At 40.0% G+C, this 26,295-nt stretch overlaps 1 protein-coding gene across 1 annotated transcript in view; it reads left to right on the forward strand.

The window, feature by feature from the left end:
- grip2b (glutamate receptor interacting protein 2b) overlaps nt 1–12,237 on the forward strand; it is a 248,899-nt gene extending 236,662 nt beyond the window's left edge. The window contains exons 15-25 of the mRNA XM_030729393.1: nt 201–264; nt 675–820; nt 1,785–1,929; nt 6,220–6,359; nt 6,745–6,939; nt 7,152–7,308; nt 8,636–8,750; nt 9,220–9,433; nt 9,590–9,798; nt 10,952–11,098; nt 11,557–12,237. Coding sequence (XP_030585253.1) covers nt 201–264; nt 675–820; nt 1,785–1,929; nt 6,220–6,359; nt 6,745–6,939; nt 7,152–7,308; nt 8,636–8,750; nt 9,220–9,433; nt 9,590–9,798; nt 10,952–11,098; nt 11,557–11,715 — 1,691 coding nt within the window. The 3' untranslated portion in view covers nt 11,716–12,237. The remainder of the gene's footprint in view (nt 1–200; nt 265–674; nt 821–1,784; nt 1,930–6,219; nt 6,360–6,744; nt 6,940–7,151; nt 7,309–8,635; nt 8,751–9,219; nt 9,434–9,589; nt 9,799–10,951; nt 11,099–11,556) is intronic.
- The last annotated feature ends 14,058 nt before the right edge of the window (nt 12,238–26,295 follow it).

The following is a 26,295-nucleotide window of genomic DNA, read 5'->3' on the forward strand; positions in this document are numbered from 1 at the left end:
CCACAGCTAACAATGACACGGAGCTGCTGGGCTCACCCTGAGCGACAGGGGAATGCAAAATATTGGATATTGACACAAATGGTCCAGCAGGCATTTTGCCCTGATAGGAGTATAGGGGAGATATTATTTGACTTTTTAAATTATTACTTGATTGTTCTTGCTGCTGCTAATTCTTACTGTAGTGTTATTTTCCTCCATAGCCAGTAAGAAGTCAGGAGAGCCCCTTATCATTTCTGACATCAAGAAGGGGAGCATGGCTCACAGGTACTTTACAGGGTCTACTGTCATTGTTTAATTACTTTTTTAATTACTTATTTGTTTTTTTGTTTCAGTTGAATAAGTGTACCTACAAGTGTACTACTGTTTTATATAACAATGTGCATTATCTAGAGTTTCAAAGACTTGCAGAGCAAGGTGGACTGAAGCTGTTCAGCTCAAGGCCAAGCTAGCACATTTTATGTTTTGTTTTTTGGTGTTGTTGTTGTTTAAAGGACGGGGTATTAATTTTACAGCTATTTGTATACATAGGAGCATGTCATATACTCCTAAAAGTATATTAAATGTTATATTAAATGATCAGAGTTCAATGAGCTCTGATATTAATTCAGTGATTGATGAACACTCCCTCCTTTGTCTCTTTCTTCTCTCTCGCTCTCTCTGACTCTCGCCTCCAGAACAGGAACCCTGGAGCCTGGAGATAAGCTATTGGCTATTGACAATATCCGACTGGAAAACTGTTCCAAAGATGATGCGGAGCAGATCCTCCAGCAGTGTGAGGAACTCGTCAAATTAAAAATACGTAAAGATGAAGACAACTCAGGTATTTTTGTAACTATCGTTCTCTGAGTGTTGCTTTTGTAAATGTGATAACTGAGGGACAGATCTCAGACCTGCAAAGAGGGCTGTCTGAGTGAAGCTGATGTTACAGGTTTTGTTCACAGTTCATTAGCTCAGCTGCTATTAGATAAGAGACGTGTACTAATGGCGTTTGACCACAGGGTGGAGCCATTGTCCAAAAGGCTGAGACACCTACAAAACTAAAATGGTCTGAATCCAAGATAGAGCACTTACAGCTATTTGAAAACAGAAACAGGCAAATCTAGTGTCAAACAATAAAACTATATTATAAACTAAAACATAAATCAAACATTTATGTGTAGAATAAAATTATGTTCTCCTGTGTTGTGGTTACAACAAACAGAAGCCTGACTGAGTCCTAATCCATCTAAGGACCCTTGTGCATGGTCACATTCACATTTTAACAGTTCTACCTTTTGTAGTTGTGTGAATGCATAAACACTTTCAACTCATATGATGTGATGTAAACAGACGGGGAGGGGGGGGATAACAGTCAATTATGAGACTGTAATCACGAACACACACACACACAGACGTGTGTGTGTGTGTTTGTGATGAGGAATAACATGCAGACATACTCGTTTCTGTGATGACACGGCAGTCTTTTCCCTGGTTACCATGGAAACTGTGTCTTCCTCACCAGTATCGTCTCAAGAAGCTTTTTGACCTACTTCTAGAATGAAGTGTGTTTGTGTGTGTGTGCATTTTCAATGAGCAGGTAATGCGATCCAGTATCACTTAGTGAGCCTGAAGTGTTTTATGCGTGTGTGTGTGTGTGTGTGTGTGTGTGTGTGTGTGTGTGTGTGTGTGTGTGTGTGTGTGTTGTTGTATCAGATAAGAAGCATCCATCAGATGGTATAATGTACTCCTCAGACTTGAAACACTAGAATAATGTGTGTGCACGTGTGTGTTTGTGTGTGTGTCAGATGAGCAGGAGACATCAGGCAGCATCATATACACAGTGGAACTGAAGCGCTACGGAGGCCCTCTGGGTATCACCATCTCTGGCACAGAGGAGCCTTTTGACCCCATCACTATTTCAGGCCTAACCAAGAGAGGCCTTGCAGAAAGGTACACACTCAAACACACAAAATCTCTCCAGGGAAGTCGAGGCTGCCACTTTGTGTTGTAAAGAAGTATGGAAGGTATTGCATTTTCAAGTTTTCCATTTATTTGGAATTTTCTTGGATTAATCGGGTTTCCATTTTTTTTTCTTTTTAAATTTTAAAAGTCAGACCTTAATTTTGTTAATAATACACTCACCATTTTTTCCAGTTCTTCTCCAGGTTACATGATCTTCTATAACTGTCATGTAAACAAATCTCAAAATGAAATTCCCCAGATTTCTGGGCAGAGTATTGGGCAGCATATCTCACTACATCTCTGTTTTGCTCTGTAACTACATAACACATCAGTGTCATCTGAGCTAGGCAGGTCACGGTGGAGATATTTTAATAGAAAACAATAGAATCTCCAAAAATGAAGAGATGAAGTCTTTGCAAAGATTTGCAGAACTATGAAAACTAGTAAATGGCAGACACCTCCACAGGATATTGTGTTAGTATTATAAGGCAGCCACATTACAATTACACAGCACATTACTAACAAGCAGAACAATCACAGTTGTGAATATCAGATGTATCAGACAGTGAATCAGATATTTCTGCTTCTGATCCATCAGTAATTGCTCAGAGACACTAAAACGAAACACAAAACTAAACAATCAGTGCATCTGTAATTTTCAGACATTAATAGTTTTGTTTTGGTATATTATACAATGGTACAACAGTACACCTATAAATGGTACATCAAAAAGTAAAACCAACCCAATAGTCCTTCTCTCTACCCTTTTTCTTTCCCTATCCAATTCAGGATCAGTTCAATTTTATTTACAAACTCAATCCAATCTCATTGTACATTTTGCATAATGACAATATAGGTATTCTATTCTATTCTATTCTATTCTATTCTATTCTATTCTATTCTATTCTAACAGCCACCTCAAGGCACATTATATTGTAAGGTAAAGACCCTACAGTAATTACAGGGAAAACCCAGCAATCAAAACGACCCCCTATGAGCAGCACTTGGTGACAGTGGGAAGGAAAAACTCCCTTTTAACAGGAAGAAACCTTCAGCAGAACCAGGCTCAGGGAGGGTGATAGATAGTCACAGGGACGCGACAGAGTGGTGTATAAACAAACGGAGACTGAAAAGAGGTGAGTGAAAAATAAATACTCATCATAGGAACCCCCCAGCAGCCTAGGTGTATTGCTGCATAACTAAGGGAGGGTTCAGGGTCACCTGATCCAGCCCTAACTATAAGCTTGATCAATAAGGAAAGTTTTAAGCCTAATCTTAAAAATAGAGAGGGTGTCTGTCTCCTGAATCCAAGCTGGGAGCTGGTTCCACAGAAGAGGGGCCTGAAAGCTGAAGGCTCTGCCTCCCATTCTACTCTTAAGTATCCTAGGAACCACAAGTCAAATTTAGGAAGATCAATCAGAGATGATCAGAGTCTGATTAAATACCAGTAGCATTGCGAGTAGTTAAACATAAACATACGTCTTTGAGATAGTTATGAGTATTTTTTTTCTCTAATGGTTAATGAATTTCTTCACAAATGACATTTTAGGTCATTACTAGTTAAGGTTAAAGGAATACTTGGATCAACAGAGCTGTGACTCTTTGTCAGCCTGAGTGCTGGGGCCCATCCCAGCTGTCATAGTGTGAGAGGAGGGGGTAAAACCTCGGAAAGGTCCCCAGACCTTTTTAAAAAATAAATAAAATCTTTTGATATTTTGTGCTATCACAGTGAAAGATGCAGAAACTTTAACTCAACTGAGAACAATTAAGGAAGTTTAGACCAGCATATTAGTGGGGTGGAGAAATAGTAGAAAAACACGGGCGTAAATAGAGTGATTCTGCACCAGAAGCCAAGTGTGCAGGAGGTGCCATTTGACACGGTGATGACAGATGAGATGATGCGAAACATGAGATGGTATTGCAGCCAGTATCCAAAGCAAGACTCAGCAAAAGATGACATAATGTTTTTCCTGAGTCACAAACGTCCATTGGTGAATTCAGCTTACATCCAGTCCACCACACAGCACCTCCAGGTTTTATAACAGGCTCACGTGTTATTGCCTTTAAAATACGCCCACAGAGGCAGCGTACTCCTTTCCCACTTCCAAATACACACACACGCACACACACACACTATAACCCCATTTCTCAGAGTCTGTGATGTAATTGTTCTATTTCCCATTCTAAACTGTTGTCGATAAAGCACTCAGACCTGTTGGCTAAAAGCACTCTACAAATAAACTTGGTGCAGCTTGATACAGAGGAAAGTGCAGGAATACAGACGATAACAACTCTGCTGCATCTCACACTGACCCAGTTTGAACTGGTCAGGTGATTTCATTCTGTTCAACCAACCAAAGGTGTGCCACCCTTGGCTCAAGTCTTTCACATCGCTGTGGAGGAATTGTGACCCACTCTTATTTACAGAATTGTTTTAATTTAACCACACTGGAGGATTTTTTAACATAAATGGTGTGTGTAAGGTCATACTAAAGCATCTCCACTCTGATTTAAGTCTGGACTTTGACCAGTGGCCTTGCTGGTGTGTTTTAGATCATTGTCCTGCTGCATAACCCCAGTGTGCTTGAGCTTCAGGGCACAGTGGTCTGATCTGATGGACATTCTCCTTCAGGATTTTCTGGTAGAGAGCAGAATTCATGGTTGCATTGATTACTGCAAATCACCGAAGCCTCCTGAAGCAACAAAAAGAGCAGAAAACCTTATGTGCTATGCTTTCTCAAAAAACATACATTTCTCCAACTTAAATTGCTTATACTTCTACATTTAAATATGTAAGTATGTACATTTAATAAATGGTTTCAAAAGCCAGTGTGAGAGACTTTGAAAAAATGATCTCTGTCAAATGAAGCCAAAAGATAAAGGATTTTTAACAGGGCTTTATGCTCTAGAAAGTGATAATGATGTTAAAGGGCGTCAGTGTTATTCTTTCCAGAGTCACCTTGTTCTGACCTTAGTCCAGTCATATAGTTGTTTATCTTACTTTTGTATGAACATGAAAGATTCAGATCTTATTTAAATACATTTATATAAATTGATAGTAACATTGTGCAAATGCAGACCATTGTTATAGTATTTTTTTTATACAGTCCTGTGCCCTACATTATTTTGAAAACCATGGAGCCAAAGTAAATAATTTTCTTAACACACATTTCTCTAGCTTTAATTAATTGTGGTTTTAATTATAAAGTAATAAAATAAAGGCCAAAAAGCCTCCCTAAAAACATGAAATGTAGACACTGGTAATACCACTGTGGTGCTGCAGCCCAAGTTCACAATAAATTGTCCTCCATTAGATTATAACTGTCTGTACATACATGCACCAGTCAGCCTCACGTATGTGCGATTACAACCCACAAAAATATTTGTGACAGCAAGCCTAGTCAGACACTTCAGTCATCTTCATCCTGCTGAACATGGACATTTTAAGGAAGCTAACAAAGGAAAAGTGACCAAAGCGATCTAAAACTCATCCGCAGGGCAGCAGCCTCGGTGTGAGCCTCGGTATATGCAATGGATGGAAAGGAGGGAAATAGCAAAAAGAGTCAATGTCTTGTTATTTGGTGAAGTTATAAACATATCGTTAGCCTAATAGCATAATGGCCTAAGTCATATTTTAGCCAAAATTGAGATATCTATCTAAATGAATCTACACTGTTAGCAGAGTAGAATTAGGTAGGTATCTCAAAATATGCCAAAATATGACTTAGGCAATTATGCTATTAGGCTAACGATATTGGAAAATAGTGAAAGTAACTGACATCTTGTTATAGAAATCTGTTGCACTGCTTTTGTTCGGTAAGGTAAAATATGTCAGATTAAGTAAAGTTGATGATTGTTTGTATATTTTGTCAATTACAGGTCTTAGAAAATCAGAATAGGTAAAAATCTGTATTGGCAGGTAAAACTTAGAAAACTTGAAATTGGAATGACCGAGAAAATTGCAACTGGTGCATCTCTAGTTTTGTAAATTAAGCTTGGTGTTATGTAAGGTTAACACTGCTTATAATTTTAAAATTGCTGTTAAAATAGCTGACATAGTATGGATCTCACAATATGTTTGCACAAATAAATTGTTAGGTCAGTGTTTAATGCTATCAGGACCTCTGGAGGGTCCCTTTATGCTAATTAACAGTGTTCCTGAGTAATTACATACATCAAATGTAACATTTTTTTTGTTTACTGTGTGGGGATGATACTAAGTTCTGCTTTCTGTACGTGTGTGTGTGTGTGTGTGTGTGTGTCCTGTCACGTATGTAGGACAGGGGCTATACATGTAGGTGATCGAATCTTGGCCATCAACAGCGTCAGTCTGAAAGGCAAGCCGCTGAGTGAAGCCATCCACCTGCTGCAGATGGCCGGAGAGACGGTCACCCTGAAGATAAAAAAACAGCTTGACAGTAAGCATAAAAACACCCATTAAAAATATCCATTTTAACCCCTTCGGTCTTGATACAGGAAAATACAGGGGACCGATGCTGTCAAAGGAACTGAAAATGTAACAAAGAACACGAAACCTTGTCATTTAAAATGTATATGAAATGTTTGCCCTGTATAAGTGGTAACAGGTTAGCTGGTTGCAACTTGTATCTTAATAGGTCTGATTTAAAACCTGTTTTTGAGTAGATGCAGTCAAAAGGTCAGTTAGTTAACCAGCTCCACCTTCATTTTGTCTTTTACATGCATCTAATGTTCAAGTGTTCAAAAGTATACAGGTAGTATGCACTTTATCAAGTTAGTAATCAGATCTAGACTTTAAATTATCTTTGCCCTTTCCCCCCCAAGATATAGAAGACCGGAAGGCAGCAGAGGTAGAGGACACAACAGAAAACGAGATCAGTGATACAGAGGAGGACGATTTGACGGACAGCCAACAAACCAATAAGCTGTCAGAGCTCTACTCCACAACCATCCCCAGTGTGGACTCTGCCATGGAGTCATGGGATGGCTCAGGGCTGGATGCAGGATATGGCAGCCAGGGTAAGCTGTGATTGAGAACACAGTGTGAAATATCAGGATGACTTAACACTGCAAGACATTCATGGAAATCACTTTATATTAAAAGCACTCTTTCTTGTATTTCTTTGTGTGGTTTAAAGTATCTTTAATCTTTAAAAGGAAAAAAAAACTATTAAATTCAGCATCTGTCTTCTCCAGAATGGCTTTAGATGGTTCAGTCTATCATCTTGTAGGTACTTACACCCATCAAGCAGCTGGTATGGCTCTACACCCACATGAGTGGCGTAGCGCCAAGCAGCAGCGAAGCACCACGCCTCCTCCTGGACGCCGGAAGAACTACCCGTTTAGTGATGGAGGCTTCAGTGAGGATGACTGGGACAAACCACCAGGGTGGGTTTGGACTCAGTTTGATCTCTTACCTTCAGATCTGTTTGTTGTGATTGTTTTTAGCGCACGCTATAATTTGCTTTTTTTTAGTCCTGTATGAAAATGTGTACAAATATTTTTGTCTAGTTTAGGAGTTCACAGAGTAAAGAGGACACACACACACATTTATATATATTTTTTCTTCTTAATTAAGCAGAAAGCTTCCCTAGCAGTGCAATGGTGCCAGCATAGAGGCTATTTTAAGTATTAAGTGTTACTTTTAGTTACATCTTACATATATATGAATCTGTTAAGGCTGCTGTGAATCGTTTCATTTATACTGGGAGTGTTAAAAACTTTAGTGTACACTCGTGTCTGCAGGAGTGCCCGATTTGATCTTAGAATGAAATGAACTCTGAGTTAATGAAATAAATCGTAGTCTCCTTTTTTTATAACTTCACCAAGCTGTCATGGGCCACACTTTGAGAACTCTGGGGGTTTATTTCATGGGATAGTTATCTGTCCAGGTACAAAATATATATTATATTATCAAAGGCTCAAATTAACTGCTGTTTACCTTACATTGTTCAGTGGGCGTGGGTAATAGTTTCTTTATGGTTCATAGACACAGTTGATTGAGGATTTCACTACTGCAGAGCTGCAAAATGCACGAGTTTATATTCTGCAGGAAAGGATTTCATCTTTAACACTGTTTCATTGTGCCAGTATTAGCACCACGAGCTCATGGCGAAGGGTACACTTTGTTGTAGAGCCTGAGTCATGAAGTCAGTGCGACTATGAATGTGGAGTAGTTGTCGGTGTGTATCTCTGTGCATAGCTGTGATGAGTCAGGAGGCTAAGGCTTGTCAGCGTGTTAGTTACATAACAGATCTGGAGGTGGATAGAGAGAGAGATAGTGAGGGGAAAAAATCAGTAAAACAGTGAGTGGATTAATCTTGTTAGTCAGGGACATTCAGTTTTAAACGATTACTCGTTTAACCAGAACAAATAGACATGACCAATATAGAGGCAGTCTGTGTTCTTAATAGCTTTATTGATGATGCTACTTTGTTGCTATTAGAAATTCATTTCCTCACTTGTGCAAACTGCAGTGTTTTCATCAGGTAACCAACTGTTTCCTGTATTTTAGCTAATATACAAGCTGTGACCGAAACACAGATCCATGAAGATGAAATGTTTCTCAAATGTTTCTTGTTTTGCATTGTTTTCTTTTTTTATAGTAACCAGCAACACCCAGTGAGATGGGTGAGGAAACTTATATATATTTATTTATTTGTGTGTGTGTGTGCATGTGTCTGTGTGTGTGTATGTGCGTGTGTGTGTGAGACAGATTTATTGGCCAGCAACCAGATGGCATTCTGTTGGATCCAGAAGACAGTTTCTGGTGTCAGGCTCTGGAGGACCTGGAGACCTGTGGCCAGTCAGAGCTGCTGAGAGAGATAGAGGTTAGTTGGTATTTTTTGCACAAATGTCTGACTTAAACTGTAGAATTAGCATCAAACATGAATATTGTCATAGGTTTTTATTAACCCTTCGGTAACACCATGATTAATCTGCATTTTACTTTGATGTACATGTCGCATTCTTTTATTCACTTCATGCTTTAAAGCAGTGAAAGACAGTATCTGTATATACACTTCATAACTAATTTGCCTTGTCTTTATACTGAACAGTGGCATGTGTAGCCTAAAGCAGCTATGATTGCAGGCTTTTTAGCTCTGCTGTAGCCCCCCAACATGACATTATAAATCTGGCTTTATGTACACAACACTGAAGTAACAGTAAATAAACCAGTTACACATTGTCCTGAACTTGTGAATATTTGTGAAACAATCACACTGGCAAGCATTTGATGTCTCCAAAAGGCAGGTGGTCGCGCAGCAGTAAAACTCAATTTGTTGCAATCTATTGCAGGCGTCCATCATGACAGGCACAGCCATCAGTCTGGGTGTAGATGGCATCAACAAGGCTCCACCTGAGCCCATACTGAGCCACAGCAGGATGAGCCCATTGCGGCGAAATTCTTTCCTGCACCAGGCCAATCTGCACCACCAGGGAGCACACCTCCATCAGGGCGCCCACCTGCACGAGGAAGCCCACCTGCACGAAGAGGCCCAACTCCACCAAGGCCAGTGACTAAAAAACCAGAAAAATGACGTAAAGCATAATTTTACATGCTGTCTGCTGTTTTGCATAGAAGGACTGTTTGTTAAATGTTTGGTGAAAAAGAGTGAAAATGTATTTATTTATTTTTTTTTATAAATGTCACCTCTTTGCCACTCAGACTCACACCTGCACGAGGAGGCCCATTTCAACCAGGAGCTGCACCTACACCAGGGGGCTCACATGCACCAAGATAACCAATCTCCTCTCCTGCACCACGAGCCCAAGCCGAAGGCCTCACTGAGAGTATCGGAGAGAACGTGGGAGTCCCGTCGGATCAAAGAGGAGATGCAGGGAATTCTCTCCCCCACGCCCCTCGAGCTGCACAAAGTGAGTTCATAGCGCTCTCTGGTCACAACGTGTTTATTGATGTGGGTTAGGATGAAATGTTGATGAGATTAGATAAACTGGCAGTAATTAGATACTGTTCAACCAAAAACATCAATCTAGTCATTTAAGTTCACACTGCTCTTAGCGCTCAAGTGTTTAGAAAACTTGTTACAAAAAAAAAGAAAACTTAAGGTAGACATTTGGACTTGGCATAGAAGGAAAAGCATTAGTGTCATAACTTGAATAATGCCCCCCCCCCCCCCCCCCCTCCCTTTCTGGCTAGCAGTTTTGCCAGTTCATTCAGGTTTTTGGTCCCTGCTTTACCAAGTGTAACACTAATGTTTAAGCTGGTTGAATATCGAAAGCGAGCAAAACATCCAGACTTTTAGATTTACTTCGGGGCCCTGACGGACCGAGCAAACATGCTCCATCATCTGATTTCGGATCACTGGGCAGCTGTTACATGCAGGGATCCACATCCACTTCTCTTCCTCAGATGCTGTGTGGCACACGGCAGATCCATGAAAGCAGATATCTCTCATTGTTTTCCTCTAAATTCCTTTGGAGCTTATATTACAAACAAACTTTCAGCTCAGACGCTGCCAGAAAGTAATCAGGTTGTTTACATGGTGATCAGTTTATAAAATGTTTTATTTCACTCTAAACTGAAATGTCAGTTTGTATGCATTTATTCTGTCTGACCCGTTTAATGAGCATTTTTCTTTTGCTTGAGCTTTTAAACCAGTTAGAATCTGATCTGAATATCAGAATATTTATAAAAATCTGTTTATTTTAGCACCTGCTGTCGGTCTGGTTTAAAGAATATTTTAGTCAAATTTTAGTTCTTTGGTTGAAGACACTTTAATCTAGTTATTTATCAGTAACATTTAGACTCATGTCTTTGTCTAAATTTCATATGTTCATATGTTCTTTATGTTTGTGTGTAGTTATCATGGTTACAGGTCTTAAATCCATCTGTGCCTCATCTGCAGTGATGCAACAGATGGACTCAAATGTTACTGCGAGACAGTTTCATCACACTGGTCATGCGAATGCTCTTCCTGTTGTCCTGATTAGGAGCACAGGGTACTAAAAAAAACAAAATCAATTACATTTTATTCCTGAGCCTCACACCCCTGTTTTCTTTTATTAGGTAACAGTGATAAAGGACCCAGAGAGCGACGACTTTGGCTTCAGTGTGTCAGATGGCTTCTTGGAAAAAGGTGTTTATGTCAACATGATCAGACCCGATGGCCCTGCTGACAGAGCTGGACTCAGACCCTATGACAGGATCCTGCAGGTGGTGATAATTATAATCAGTCTGTTGTTGCATCCCTAATTCTAATATAGTTTGCTGCTGAGAAGAAAAAAACTCACTCAAAAATTCACTCTACTCCAGGAACACTCATAATTCCTGCTCATTTTAATATCCTAAGCCTCAATTTAGTATTTAGAAAAACAATTCTACATCATAATTTCTCATGTGAATGAACCTTATATTGTTCCATTTTGAATTAATGAACTAATAATTAAGTAGATAAACTTAAAAAGCATCATCAGATAGTTAAACAGGAAGGCCAGTGCAGTGTACAGGCTGGTTCAAATGAGTTTGAAACGAGCCACATCCAGGATTGGATTTCTTCTTTAACCTTCAGCAGCACTTTGTTTTCTGCCTTTGTTTACTAGATTACAAAATATAACAAATAGTTCAAATTACCAGTAAGTAATCATTGTCTTCATCTTTCTGTCTTTGTCCAGGTGAACCACGTCAGGACGAGAGACTTCGACTGTTGCCTGGCTGTGCCTCTCATCACAGAGGCAGGAGACAGACTGGAGTTGGTGATCAGCCGCAACCCACTTGCAAATGATGATCCAGAGGACAATAACAACACTTTGGACCACCCACTAGACCTGTAACACACACACACACACACACACACACAAACAAAAGGACAGTTTCATTTCTTGACATATGGAAGACATACTGTAAGTGGTGATGAAGCATAAACTTGTATCTAGTGAAACTGGCCCAAATACTCACACACTCCACCAGCTTGCAATAATTCTATTTAAATACAGAGACTCCGACTGGAAGACACATCCAGACACATGCATGCTCACACAGACGCCCCATCTCATTTATACTGGGTTGAACTGCTTTTATACAGTACACTCTGTATGAAAGCACCACCACAGTACAGAAAAACACACCAACCGCTCTCCTGACAACTGGCTGGACTCAGAGTGTTGTTCCAACTTCAACAAGCACTTTAAAGAGCCGTTTTTACTCATTTTGACCTGAAATACGGGTAAGATTATTTCAGTGTTCATTGCAAGGCCATAAGCTCCCATGAATCTACAGTACTCACACGTGAGGGATCTGCCTTATATAATATTGTGATTTTATCAGAGAAAAATGGGCTTTCTCAGTTTGGAGTTTTCATTTGTGTCATGCAAGGTTACTAAGTAGTAACAGAAGATCTAACACAAAGTTTATAAAAGGAGTGTGTCTATAACAAATGTAGCCATTGTAGAATTTCATGATGCTGCTAAGAGTCTGCTCAAATACTGCTGCTCGCTTGACATTACCCAGAAAAACTATTCTGGAATGGTCAAGTATAGCTCTTTTTTATTTATTTTTTTTCCTCAGCAATTAAGCAAAGGCAGACTTCTCTGTTGGATGCTGCTGCACATTATGTCACTGCAGCGACATAAGGTTAAGATGATGATGATCTAATCAGTGATGTCATCACAACTGCCAAACTGTTATTTTGTTTTATACTATCATAAAATGAAAGAGAAAAGAGGGGAGGGCGTGATTTCTGCTCGTAATGAGAAATAGCATCTTAAGTGGAAGTTACCAACTGGGGCTTTAGCCAGACCATAAATGAGCAGATGGCATGTGGCGGCGCCCCGCTACAAACTTTATTGCCAACAGAAGAACATCTTGCATTTCAAGAGATTTGACCATTTTGTGGTTTTTTTGTGCCAAATGTTGTGACATTATCCACTATATCACTAGTTGTCTGAGAGCACTGGGTTCACCTCATCGTATCTCATTGCAGGCCCACAAAGTCAGAGAGCAGCACCATTTCAAATGACAAAATTATTAGATTTGAGGTTCAGAGTGAGTTAAAGGAACATCTGTTTTATGTCTTTAATGGCATATTTGTGTAGGGATGTGTGTCACAGAATAAATTATCCAGCACTTTAATTTTAAGATGTAAATTTGATTGCCATAAACCAACAGTACAAAGGTTCTTTCAGTCACCAGCAGCCTCAAAACTAATACACACTGTGAGCCACTGGGGCCATTTTTGGAGAAGATTGCCTAAACACTAAATAAAGCAGTATTTCTTTTTAAATCTCACAAAATTAACCTTAGCAGTCAACACAATGACAGGTGTGATTTATGGGGATCATAACATTCATAATTTTTCATTGGTGTATCATTTATAAGTATTAATTGTGTTCTTATTCACCCAGAATGAGATCTTCATATCTATATAAGGATCTTCTTCAGTAATGCCCACATGTTGTGCCACCACAGTTTTACAGAAGCACAAAGCAGATAAAACACAGTCGTTTCAGACAGGCCCCTATAATGACGTAACCTTTGGTTCTTCTGCACATCTGAAAAGGAAGTGGTATACAGTTGGTTGCTGTCTGCAACCTCACCACTAAACCCTGCATACTGGTCCTTTAAGGCCATTTATTAACCTAGAAGATTATGAACAAAGTTAAGAGCATCATCTGCAGACACGACGTTGCTGATGAAGAAGTATGAACTGTGTCACACACACACTGTCTTACAGAACAGGGCTCTGAGTGCACTGATAACAAAGGACATGAGACCTTGCAGTTTGTGTTAATATGCATTTGTCTTCAAGCTGTTTCACTCTGTCTTTCATGCGTCTCTGTTTATGATGTGTATTCCCTGTGTGAGTGTATCAGTGCACTCTGTTCTATTTTTCTGGGTGTGTCTGAAAGGGTGCATCAACAAGGTGCAATCACAGTGTTTCAGAATTCAGTCTGATTTAAATTGAGCAGCTGTTCTCTCACAGTCGGCTCCTTTCGAGCATTTCTGAATATTTGTATGTGCCCGTTTTGCAATTTCACCACAGACCTCAAAACTGACCAGAGAACAAACATTAGTTTGCTGAACTTTGTCAAGAACTGAGGGCTGGGCTTCCTGCTGTTACCCTACACAATAAAGAGGTGTGATTACCTTGCCTGACTACTCAATAGTGCAAGATTGTAATGAATTCACAAAATGCTGAATCTAAGGAAAATAGCCACCTGCTATCCTCTTTCTAAAACCCTGCCTGGTAACTTTTCATTAGCGCCCTTACCTTCTAAACCCAGGACTGGTATCCCCAGAAATCTGAACTGTAAGGATTGCACCTTGTATATGGAGCTACCAACCTTACTTGGCTCACTGAAACACCCAAGGCAGATAGCTGGATAAAAGGATAATCCAGGTAAAAGAGGGGTTTATAGTTTCAGCGTTATTTATTACACAGACATGAAACCCTAGCAGTTAAAGTTACAGTGCTGAAGGTTTATCATGTCTACACCCATTTAACTCGTTCATACCCCATTAGCCTCAGTTTTTGTTGGTGTGGTAAGAAAGGTCTAAGATTGGTAACAAATTCAACAGAGTCCATACAAAACTGACAGAAGTTAAAGGCGAGTTGATTTAGGTTACAGTTTCCCTGAGGCCATACTGTAATACAAAAACCTTTTTTTCATTGTGTTTACACATTTTGTACCTCCAACTTTTCAAATTATAGAGCCAGATGCAGTTAATTTGGAATGAGTAATTCATCTGGTATATTTTCATGGGTATTCATGTTGTGTCAGCAGAGAAAAGGGCCTGGAATAGCTCTAAGTTTTCATCTCTATGATATGGCATTTTACTCGCACAAACTTCAAGAAACCGATAATAACTTTTCTTAACACATCTACAAGTTTTGCAGCAGCAGAAATTCATTCAGTTTCCTTCAGCCTGCATTTCTCATGATTTTCTCATTCCTGCCAAAAATGTATTTGCAGCAGTTATCTGTGGATTAACAGGCCGGCTCTTGTTCCCTCCTACTGCACTTGGCAAAGTGTGAATGTACAGTGCTGTGCAAAAGTAAGCGCTTAAATGCTACAAAGTAGCAGTTAACTTTATATCAGGTGGACTAAACAGAATAAAACAGGTAGAAATGACTTTCTACATGTTTCTGCCTGGTTTTGGTACCGTTTGCGTCCAAAACATCGCCAGTCGTTTACACTTTAATGTAACTGGCATCATTTCAAATAATTCTGAGAACTGAGAACCACGTTTGTTCTCACGTTTCTTTTTCTCCATTTAACGACACGAAGCTGCACAGTTTTTCTGCTCATTTCTGTATGGGTTGCCAGAACCTGTTACATAATTATAATTGTCTAATCAGACTCTGGGCTGTAAAACCCTTAATTGTTACATTGTTACATACTAGAAAATAATCATGGAAGACAAATGTTTTTCTTTTTAAGAAAAGAAAAGACTATAAAACAGTGTGTATGTGCACACATTAACATTAACTACGGTGGACTGAAATATATGGAGTAGATGATGGAAACAGTGTAAGAATATTAATGAGAAAGAGGACAGAATAGTCTTTACTCTCGACAAGAGTGGGGAATAAAAAAACCCCAAAACTTAGAAAGTCCTGTCCTCTGTTCCTACCATTCTCTCATGCTGCTCATGATGCTGCTCAAAGCACAGGAGTCGTTTTAACTGCTGGGTTTTCTCTGTTTTATTGTAGGGTCATTATCTTACTATATAAAGCACCTTGAGGTGACTGTTTTTTTGTGATTTGGCGCTATATAAATAAAATTGAATTGAATTGAATAGAATCCAGCTGCACTCCGTAAGAATTCCCATGTGTCTGTGTGTGTGTGAATAAGAAAAATGTGTGTACATGACTGCCTAAATTTTCTTTGTGTCAGCGTTTCTGTATCTAGTACATATGTGCTAATGTCCGCTTTCCTTCTGGGCATACACTGTGTGTGTGTGTGAAACTAATTTGTGTACATTTCATTGTACAGTAGTGAGGTTTTTCAGGGCTGTGGGCCTTTACATTTTTCCTTCTGAAAACCAGATAAGACTTAATATAGACACACATACAAAAAAAGGGACATTTACTTCTCTCCAAGCACTTACTAATGAATATAAAGCACACTGTTGAATACCATGCACTGTAAGTATTTTCATGTACAATGGAACAAACTTGTCTGAGTGCTTTTTACGCAATATGAAGTGGCCAAAAAAAAGAAAAGAAAAAACTTTTGTAAAGCAACAAAAAATGAAAATGCTGAGAAAAGACTTCTGAATTTTGTTTTTTTTTTATGTGTGTATGTATGTATGTGGCCATCTATACTCCCTATGCATTTCTGGGTCAAAGGTCAGTTTAAAGCCCAATCCAGAACCGTAACAGAAGTTCCCTGGATACATTTACGATATAAAAGTCCAGCTGTGTGATGTAATTACCTGTGCTTTTACAGTTGTTTGGTTGGAAATGCAAAAACGGCAAAACATTCAGTCACTCACAATCTAGAGCTGTTATTCCCGTCTCTGATATTTTATGTTTAATTTACAGTAAAAATTATTGTTACTATGTATTAATTTTTGTGGAAAATGAAGCGTTTACTGTAGTGTACCGTTTTATTCAACTGGCTTGTTGGCATTCACCCCCTGAACCCATTAAGCGATTTCATTACATTAGATAAGTTTTTACGTAATCTAGAATTTATTACATCATCAGCTGCAGTAAAGCCCTTTCACATGCCTGTGCCTGCTCAATCACTCACAAAATAGTATGTAAACATGGTTAAGCTCGTCATAGGGCTTTAAAAAAAAATGGGGGGGATTCACCTTCTGACCAGAGGATGCTGGTTCATATCCACTGACCAGTACGGAAACTCAGACTGGGTAAATGGGTTGCAGTCATCTTTCCTCTTAATGGCAGCTTTGGCAGCAAGTGATTACTGTATGTTTTTATAACAGGCTCCTGTAGGGGAATGAGCACATGTTGACATTTCTACTGCATCAGTTGTTATTTTGCAGTAGAAGCCGGTCATGTACTCATCATTCTGCTCGGGAGATTACAGCCTGCTCTTTGTATTACGTCACATCTTTCTGTTAGCTGTGTCTGAAGCCAGGGGAAGCTGTCAGCTCTGTTTGTTTATTTTTTGTTTTTGTTTTTTTTACCATGCAGTGGCTAAATTGGAGAGCCTGAGCTGCAGCAAGTTATTTATGTGCAAATGTTGTCCACAACTGTGGGTAGGAGAATCAGAAAAATATTCCGTCTTTGCCTGTTTATCGAATGTTTGCACAGAAACTACATTAACTTGTCACATTTTGTCAACTCAACAAACCAGAAATGAATTCAGCTGATGCTTGGCTGAACTTACAACTAGCAAACTGTAGCACCTACCAAATGAACCACTAGCTACAAACAAATACAACAAAACTACAGACAACAAGCCAGAGTACTAGCTAAAAGTACCTTTGTGCACAAAAAGGTGAAACTTTCCCCCACTTGCTACAACAGCTGAGCAGCTGGAAGTAGGCTTGTTGCTGGAGAACTGTACTAGTTAGTCAGATTAAATGACTCTGACTATTATCCATTTAGGTTCCTTTAACGAGGGGCCAGTTATCCACAGTTAAGATGCTAATAAGGGCATGATGATATCTGGTCAGCTTACTGGCCATGAACTTTATCTAAGAATGCATTAACTATTTAATTTGAGTTTTCAATGAGCTAACTTACATTTTTTTTCCATCATTATCTATCCAGCTAACCTACCTGACCCAATAAACACAAACAAACTTCTTCATTGCAGTCGGCTCTAATATGACTTAAAAAGAAAATAAAGTCTTGCTGCACATTTCAAAAGCAGGAAATTTTAGTGTCTCCAATTTTTGGTAATATGAATCTTTTTTCTTTCTTTTTTTTGGACAATGTTCCATATTTTATTTTTTAAAAACATTTTTTGTTTTGTGTTTACATGTCAAAGTTACTACGGTTCCGGACTGGGCTATTAATAATGTACGCATTGATATTGTGTATTTTTTTTTTTCAAATTGTGTAAAGTTCTATTCTATGTAATATAGTATTTTTCTATGACCGTATACTCTTCCAAAATATAGGAAGACAATACAAAACAAAAATTCTAAAATGAAAAGTAAAATGTATAACTTTGTTGTTGTCATTTTGATTTGTTTGTTTTTTTCATTTTCTAAGAAACAAAGAGTGTACCGCTATACTTCTTTTTGAGAAGAGAAAAGATGAAAAGCAAGAAAAATAAAATGTCTAATTTTATGCTGAGTGTCTGGACTGTGTTCATTCTAGTGTATCTTTGTGAACTTTAACCTGCAATGTAAACAACGCACATTCATGCATGTAACAGCTGATGTTTGGGCAGGATAAGCTGCTTAAATCAAACCTGTAACCAAATGTTTTCTATCCAAATTTAGGAAACTTGAAAAAAAGAAAAAGCTCATTTTACAACTGAAGGGACCAGATTTAATTTTAGTTCTTCAGAGTACCCAAAAAACAAAGCTTGCAGTGGAAGCAATGGTTCCTAGAGGGGCACAAAATTAGAATACAACTATCACACCCACCCACCTACACCGCACCTGCACCAAAGGTATTTGGGCTGTCAAAACATCAGCAAAGCTCCCTGAAGTTCATAAATTTATGCTTATAATCCATAGACAAAAAAAAAAAAAGTAAAGTGAACCATAGTTTGGAAAAAGAAAACTGTCAGATTTGGGAGAATCTCAATCTTCCATCATCCACAGTTGGACATTTTTAAGTATAAAATGGGAGAATTTACGACTCACAGGTTATTCTGTACAGGCAGAGCCACAATGACCGAATGAACGAACCATGAAATCAACAGTAAAGAAAAAAATGATGACAACCAACCACAAAGATTCTCGTGGAGAACAGCAGTTAGCAGCTCAAACTCAGCTCAAACCATTGAGAATAAGTGTGATCACAGAGGGAGAATAACAGAGTGTAAGCTCAAATAATAAGCTAGCAAAGCCTGGAGGCAGGGACACCAGAATTATCATTTTTCCTCTTTTTTCATACAGTGGTAGTTGAACTTTAATTTAATCTAGCAAGTTATTAATAAATTTTGGATGACACAGACTTGTTAAGTTTTTAGTCCTGTGTCCTGCGCCTGAATCCAGACCTGGTGTGGTTCCTTGACAGAATGATCTGGCCCCTCAAATGGACTCAGTGGACTTGGGTCACTCGAGCCAGGGAGCTGGAGAGTACGGTGGCCGGGAGGTGCAAATCAAAATTACAAAATCTGAAACACTTTTACAAGTGGCAAAACAAATTTACATTTTAGAAACAAAATCACATTTTAGAAAACAAATTAACAATACGAGAAACACTTTTACAAGTTCAGAAGAAATTAACATTTCAGAAAACAAATTAACATTTCAGAAAACAAATTAACATCACTCGAAACACTTTTACAAGTGGCAAAATCAACCGGAAAGGGTAGGTACTAATTCCAAGGCTGACCCGGAAGTGATAACGGAAGCGGGCATTTCAACCCAAGATGGACAGCAGTTCAGTGGCGTTTTGCCCGTTTTGCGGGGCACATATGAGTAGATTAACGCGGTTTTGTTTTTCTTGTGGACGGTGGACAAATGTTGAAGAACTTGAAAACATCAAGTTTCACAATCAAGTTCTTCAACACCTTTCCAAACACCAGGATGTAATCATGCAGCAAACGGCTCAAGTTGGAGGCATGCTGCAGACACTGTTCTCAATTTAAACTGGCACGTGCTACTTCGTCACCCTCACCTCTGCAGCCCGCAGTCCCTCCACCTCCACCGCTGACTGATTCATCAGAAAAATCTCTCCCGCCACCAGAAGTTTTCTCCTGTGAGTTGGACATGTTGAGGTCAAAGCTTTCTCACACAATGCTGTCTTGTGTTTAGACGACTCCACCATACTCATTCCTCAGATAAAGCAAATATACCTTATCTGGTAAATCTTCTCAGGGCTAGGGTGCTTCATCCAGTTTGTGCAAAATACTAATGTGGGTTCATCTTATTCTGAATTCATAACTAAATTCAAGAGTCTCCTTCTTCTTCTCTCAGCTGTTCTCTTTAGAGGTCACCACAGGGAATCATCTGCCTCCATCTCACACTACACCTAGCATCCTCTTCCTATGCATGCACCTCCTCTGAGGTCCTGACAGCTCTATCTTTAACATCCTTTATCCTTTATCCAGAATATCCATTATCCCTCCTCTACACATGTCCAGATCATCTCAGCCTTGCCTCTCTAACTTTGTCTCCAAACCACTCAACCCGAGCTGACCTTCCATCCATCTTCTGCTTTGGGTGGTTGATGCCAGGCATTTAAACTAATCTGGGGTAACTGTAGCTCAGGAGGTAGAGCAGGTCACCTAATTGGAAGGTTGGTGGTTTGATCTCTGGCTGCTCCAGTCTGCATGCCAAAGTACCCTTAGGCAAGATACTGAACCTGGAGTTGCTCTCCAGTGCATTCATTGGAGTGTAAATGTGTGTGAATGTTAGATAGAAAGCACTTAGATGTAGGAAAAAAAAAGTGGTTGTGTGAATGGTGTATGAGGCATGTTGTATAAAATGCTTTGAGTGCTCAAGTAGAAAAGTGCCGTATAAGAATCAGTCCATTTACCATCTACCTTTGCTGTCCCTAATCCTGCACTGTCACCTTTCCAAGGGTCCCTCTTGTATTCACACACAGAGCGTACCTCCACCTCTCCAGGCTCGATTCCGTACTCTCACCACAGATCACAATGTCATCTGCTGTTAAGGATTATTTTGTTATGGTCAAGGGTTCAGGTTTTTTCTCTCTCATACTTTATGTTGTGTTTGATCTCTTGACCCTGCACATAGCGGAGGTGCAGGCATGCGGGACCTCCCTGACAGAGGGAGTCCTGGTTCCTGTCTTAGTACCTCTGTCTCCAACACCAATGAGACCTATGTGCCCAAACTGCTACATATATCTTTCTGAACTGTGTGTGACCTGTATAGGATGACTGGAAGGGGCTGAACAATGTGATTAAGATTTTGTATAAGTAAGGTCTGTCTCTTTGAATTCCTCATTGCACTGCTGTGTGCGCTGTATTGACCAAATTCCTTCTTGCAAGAATACATTTTCTAAAGACAACTCTGGCAGTAGACTCTTTTTTTTATTCATCCATCCATCATCTTCCACTTATCCTGTTCAGGGTCACGGGGGGAGGGGGCAGATCCATGATGTAATCCCACCCCAACCTCGAACCCATCCCTCTCTCCTACCACACACCTCACCATTGTCTTTCTGTCTTCATATATGTCCTGTACCACCCTCACATCTCTGCCACTCCTGACTTCCTCATGTAGCACCACAGTTCTTCTCTTGGCAGCCTATCATATACTTTCTCTAGATCCACAGACACAGTGAAGACCTTCTCCATGCTTCTCCATCAACACTCTCAAAGCAAACATTGCATCTGCAGTGTGCTCTCTTGCCATGAAGCCATGCTGGTGTTCACTGATCATTACCTCACTTCTTAACCTAGCTTCAAACGGGTCATGCTATGGCTCATCAGCTCCAGTTTTGATTCAGGAGTTCACTGTGGAAGTCAATACTTTAGACACTGTGGTAAGAGCTGTCCTCTCACAGCAACTGTGATCTGGGGCATCAAGAACTACTTGTTGTTAGGCTTGCTCTGGAGGAGTGGTGGTACTGGCCAGAGGGGGTAGCACAACCTTTCATCATGTGGATGGACATAAGAACTTGGTCTGCCTCAAAGCAGCCAAACATTTGAACTCTCACCAAGCCAAGTGGGTCCTGTTTTTTGCCAGTTCAACTTCACCATAACCTAGTGTTCAGGTTCTGTACTGTCCAACAGAATGAACCTAATCCTGGAGGCAGACAACCCAATTGGCTTTATGTGCCTTAATCAGTTCAATCCCAGATCATTCATTGGGCTCACACTCCTGGGTGTAACCACATGATTACCTTCCTCCAGAGATTGTTTTGGTGGCCATCCCTAATCAAAACAAGTCTTCCACGTCTCCACTTGGTGGAAAATTGGAACTCAGACCTTTACCTGTGCCTGGATGTCCATGGTCCTATGTTGCATTGGATTTTGTCACTGGTCTGCCACCATCAGCAGAAAACATAATCATCCTAGCTATAATCAATCATTTTTCCAAGACTGCTTACTTTATAGCCCTGCCCAAGCTTTGTTCAGCTCTGGAACCTGCCCAGTTACTCAATGACCATGTTTCCGTCTCCGTGATTTGGAAAGAATTTTGTACCACCATCGGCACCCAGGTTAATCTATCTTCTGGCTTTCATATGCAGATTAACGGGCAGACTGAAAGGACCAATCAGTTGCTGGAGGCAGCCCTTCGGTATGTCGTTCATCCAGCCAGACAATCTGGAGCTCACAACTGACGACTGGCTTGGGTGGAATACGCCCACAGCCATGGGTCTCTCTCCATTTGAGGCATCACTTGGCTACCAGCTACCACTGTTTCCATCTCCGGAAGGTGAGCTCACCATTCCTTCTGTCCAACATCATCTTCACCACTGCTGTTGCCTCTGGAAAGCTATACAAGCAACCCTCCTACTGAATCAAGAGCAAAACAAGAACCTGGCAGATAGTGTCACTGACACTGGCCCCTGACTACTCACCTGATGAGAAAGTTTGGTTGTCTTCCAAAAATGTCCCACTATGAGTTGAGTCTATGAGACTCTCCCAATTATATTGGTTAGTTTGAAATAGAAGTTATTTTTAATCTGTTGACTATCAAAACTGCCCAGAAATCTGAGGATTAATCACTTCATGTCTCCCAGCTGAAACCTGTTCATTCAAGTCCTCTGAGAGAGCCCTCCTGGCCCTCCTGCCTTCCTCGTTGATGCACCTGGAGCTGTTGATAATTACCCACCTGTGTGCAATCTGATGATAAATCATTTGCTACTTAAGGGTGAAGAAATCCTTTAATTGTTGCCAGAACACTGTACTAACTGTGGTAGTGTAGTTTGGCTCCTCATGCACTGTCTTTTCGACTCGGTGATTGAATTAGTTTTACCCTGGACTTTTTCTCTCTTCTGTACAGGCTCTTCCTGCCTTTTGTTTCTGAAAGAGACATTGGTGGAGAGAAAACGGTGGATCTTACTATTTGGAGAATTCTCCGGATTCACCTGCCTGCTCCCCTCGCTGACCACACTCTAGAATCAGTGACTCACTGTTTCATCCTGTTAAACCTTGTGACTTCTTTAAACCTGTTAAGCTTTTACTCCTGTGTCCTGAACCTGAGCCCAGACCTGGTTTGGTTCCTTGATTGGATCTTTTGGAAGTCCGTGTTCTTATTTCTGTTTAAAAACACCATGTTTTAATGTATCAGTGCCAGTTTATGTCTGTATCCCTATTCTGAAAACTGTGTACACCCCCACCTCCCCCTCCTGGAAGATAACATGGTTCCTTTTGCACATACAAGTGTGTTTTTTGTGCTGTACCATTCTCCTTTTGCTGACTTAATTATCCACATGAGCCCACTCTTATGTAACACATCTAATAAACAACATACACATAAAATGTGTGCATCCACAGAGGCAAACTTACACAGTAAGCAATAACATATGGGTAGAAGTTTAGTACCCAGTGCACACGGTGTTTTATCCACATGTGCTTAAACACTCTGAGGAAGTCTTTGGCTGCATTCACAATTCCCTGCCTAGTTTTTGGGGTTTTTTTTTACTTCTAAAAGCAGCAGTGGAAAGTAGCAGCAGAAGATAATACACTAAAAGAATTAGAGTAGGTAACCCCCCAGCATGCAGGTCTCTAGGTCACCATCCATCCTCTTATCCTCCTCAGGGTCACGGGGGGGGGAGGAGCCTATGCCAGCTGTCATAGGGCAAGAGCCAGGTACAGGTCGCAGGGCTAACACAGAAAGACACATTCACACCTATGGCCCATTTAGAGTCACCATTTGACCTAACCCCAGTAACTTAGACTGTGGGAGGAAACCCACACAGACATGGGAAGAACATGAAACAGAAAGGCCTGGGCGGATTCAAACCCAGACCTTCTAGCTGTGAGGCAGCAGTGCTAACCACCACACCACCGTGCTGCCCGTTCTTGGACGTGTCATATCAAAATCATTTACCTTCCAGAATAGAATTTAAATGCATTTGGATATTGCCTGTTTAAAAACTAATTAATTTAACATTTTGAAATGTGACATTTCGCTTGTATTTTGTAAGAACAGCTTAAACTTCTGACATTTTGAAAGCAGGACTTTTTTATATACCAAGCAGCTAAAATGATAAAGGTAATATTGCTTCATCGCAAACAAAGTGAACCATGTTCATCGGGGACCAGGAACATCGGTCAGAGAACTTTTTTTTTTTTTTCCTGCAAAGTCAAAATATAAAAGTGCATAAGATCTACCCCTGTCCCCTCCGAGTGATTGCAACATCCTGGGATCAAAACTGTCCCCATTTGATTTTTCTCATCCCTCAGAGCCCTTCCATTTCCTGTTCCCTTCTATTTTTGTTTATAGAACCAAAGGCAAATCTAACATGAAACACTGATCAAAAAAACACAGATTTGTTTTTGTTTTGTGTCAATGCCAAAAAACTGCCTTGAAGATAAAACTGGAAAGAAAAAAAAAAAAGAAGATTCTCAACAGAAAAGTCTATTCTTGGATGAGGCAGACAGGGAATGGAAATAACAGCTTTGTGTTTCTTTGTCTGGACTGCCAATTATTTAAAGCTCAGCAACAAAACAGCATTAACATTCATGTTCCTGCACAGCAGGTTCAAGCCACCAACATCCTCTATGCTTCTGGTGAGTCATATGGGAGCAATAACCATAATAGGCATGGTTTTATTTGCATGCTACATTCCGGGGCAACATTATCACTAAATATAAAATAAGGAAGGATTCATGACTGCGCCTGATTCAAACGGTGCCTGAAAGAGCTTAGTCTTTTCTGATCACTGAAGCTTAAATAGGATACACAAACCAGTATTTTATAAAGCTGTCATGTAAATATTTTCATGGGAATAGTCAGTTGATTAAATAAAAAAATGGTCCATCTAACCACAGTGATTGAGGGAAAATTATAGTGTGGGAAAACTGTGTTCAGTACCCAGCTTCTATTAATCACCAGGATGTCTGAGCCTTTATCCCCTTACTGTGAAACGGATGTTTGGGTCAAAATATTCCATAAACTGAGGTTGATTCCAGCAGATTCTCAGAGCTGCTTAGTGCCATTGTTTAAAAACAAGCTGCAGTTTAGGAGGGCTTTGTTTTTTTTCCTACTCGTTTTCTTTCTTTTTTCTTTTCCAGGGTCTTTAGTAGTAAATAGCTGAGGGGTTTGTTTTTGTTTTTTGTTTGTTTCTTTTTAGGTAAGTATGAAGTGGATTAAGCAGTTTTGGCAGGTTGCCTCCATGAAGCCACCAAAGGCCTTAACTTTGGGTAAGTACATTGTTTATGGATGAAAACTGAGTTGCTCATCCAACACAGTTCCCAGAAGAGTATTTCCTACAAACAACAACTTTTTAAATACATTGAAGGCTAAATTATTGAATAAAAGGAAAGCCTGGTCACCACCAGCGTTTTATAATGAACCAATCACAAACCTTGCATCACCTGGGCAATCATTCAGACTAACCAATCATAGCACCTCATGTGACCCGATCTGGCAACAGGAGTCGCAAGTCGCAGCAGCTGATTCTTATGCCAATAAAATAAGTATCAACGTGCTGTATTGCAGGTCATTTACAGGTTTATGGGACGTTCTTAGCAACGAGGGAGAGACCGCTCACACGTTTTAAGTGTTTGTACGTACATATAATCTGTGGCAGATTGTGTGACCTTAAAGTTGTGTTCTTGAACTTAATTCTGCGTTTGCATACCACAAGCAGACTTTTTGAGGAGGGAAACCAAGACAGCAACTGGTCCTTGTTTCAGTGCAGTCATACGAGCCATTTAACTAAAGCTGTCAGTGAGTGCTGTTGTTTGCCAGTTTGTTTATAGTTTGGAAGAAACTTGTTCTGACTTTCACCACATTAACTAAAAACAGCTGCTGGCCTGTGTGTAATCACACTGTTTGGAGACCTTTCAGCCTTTTCTACTCATTCACGTTTGAGGTGTGCTCCGCTAACTCTGTAAGGAATTCAGATTAGTGATGCTATGGACTGGTGGACCTTCCATGATCCCACGAGCAGCCAGGGAGCTTCCCTGATCCTTTTAGTCTTCATGCATTTATATGACACTATTACATGTTATTAACATTGTATGAGCTGTCTCCTGTGATTTATGCTTTTTCCTATCTGTCCACTCTATCTCCCTGTACTTTATCTATAGAGCAGCCAGTTTTGATCTGTGGCTACTGACCTCACTAACCTCGATGCAGATGGTTGCCCTCCTTGAATCTGGTTTTGCTAA

This window comes from Archocentrus centrarchus, chromosome 5, assembly GCF_007364275.1.
Source record: "Archocentrus centrarchus isolate MPI-CPG fArcCen1 chromosome 5, fArcCen1, whole genome shotgun sequence".
Lineage (NCBI taxonomy): Eukaryota > Metazoa > Chordata > Actinopteri > Cichliformes > Cichlidae > Archocentrus > Archocentrus centrarchus.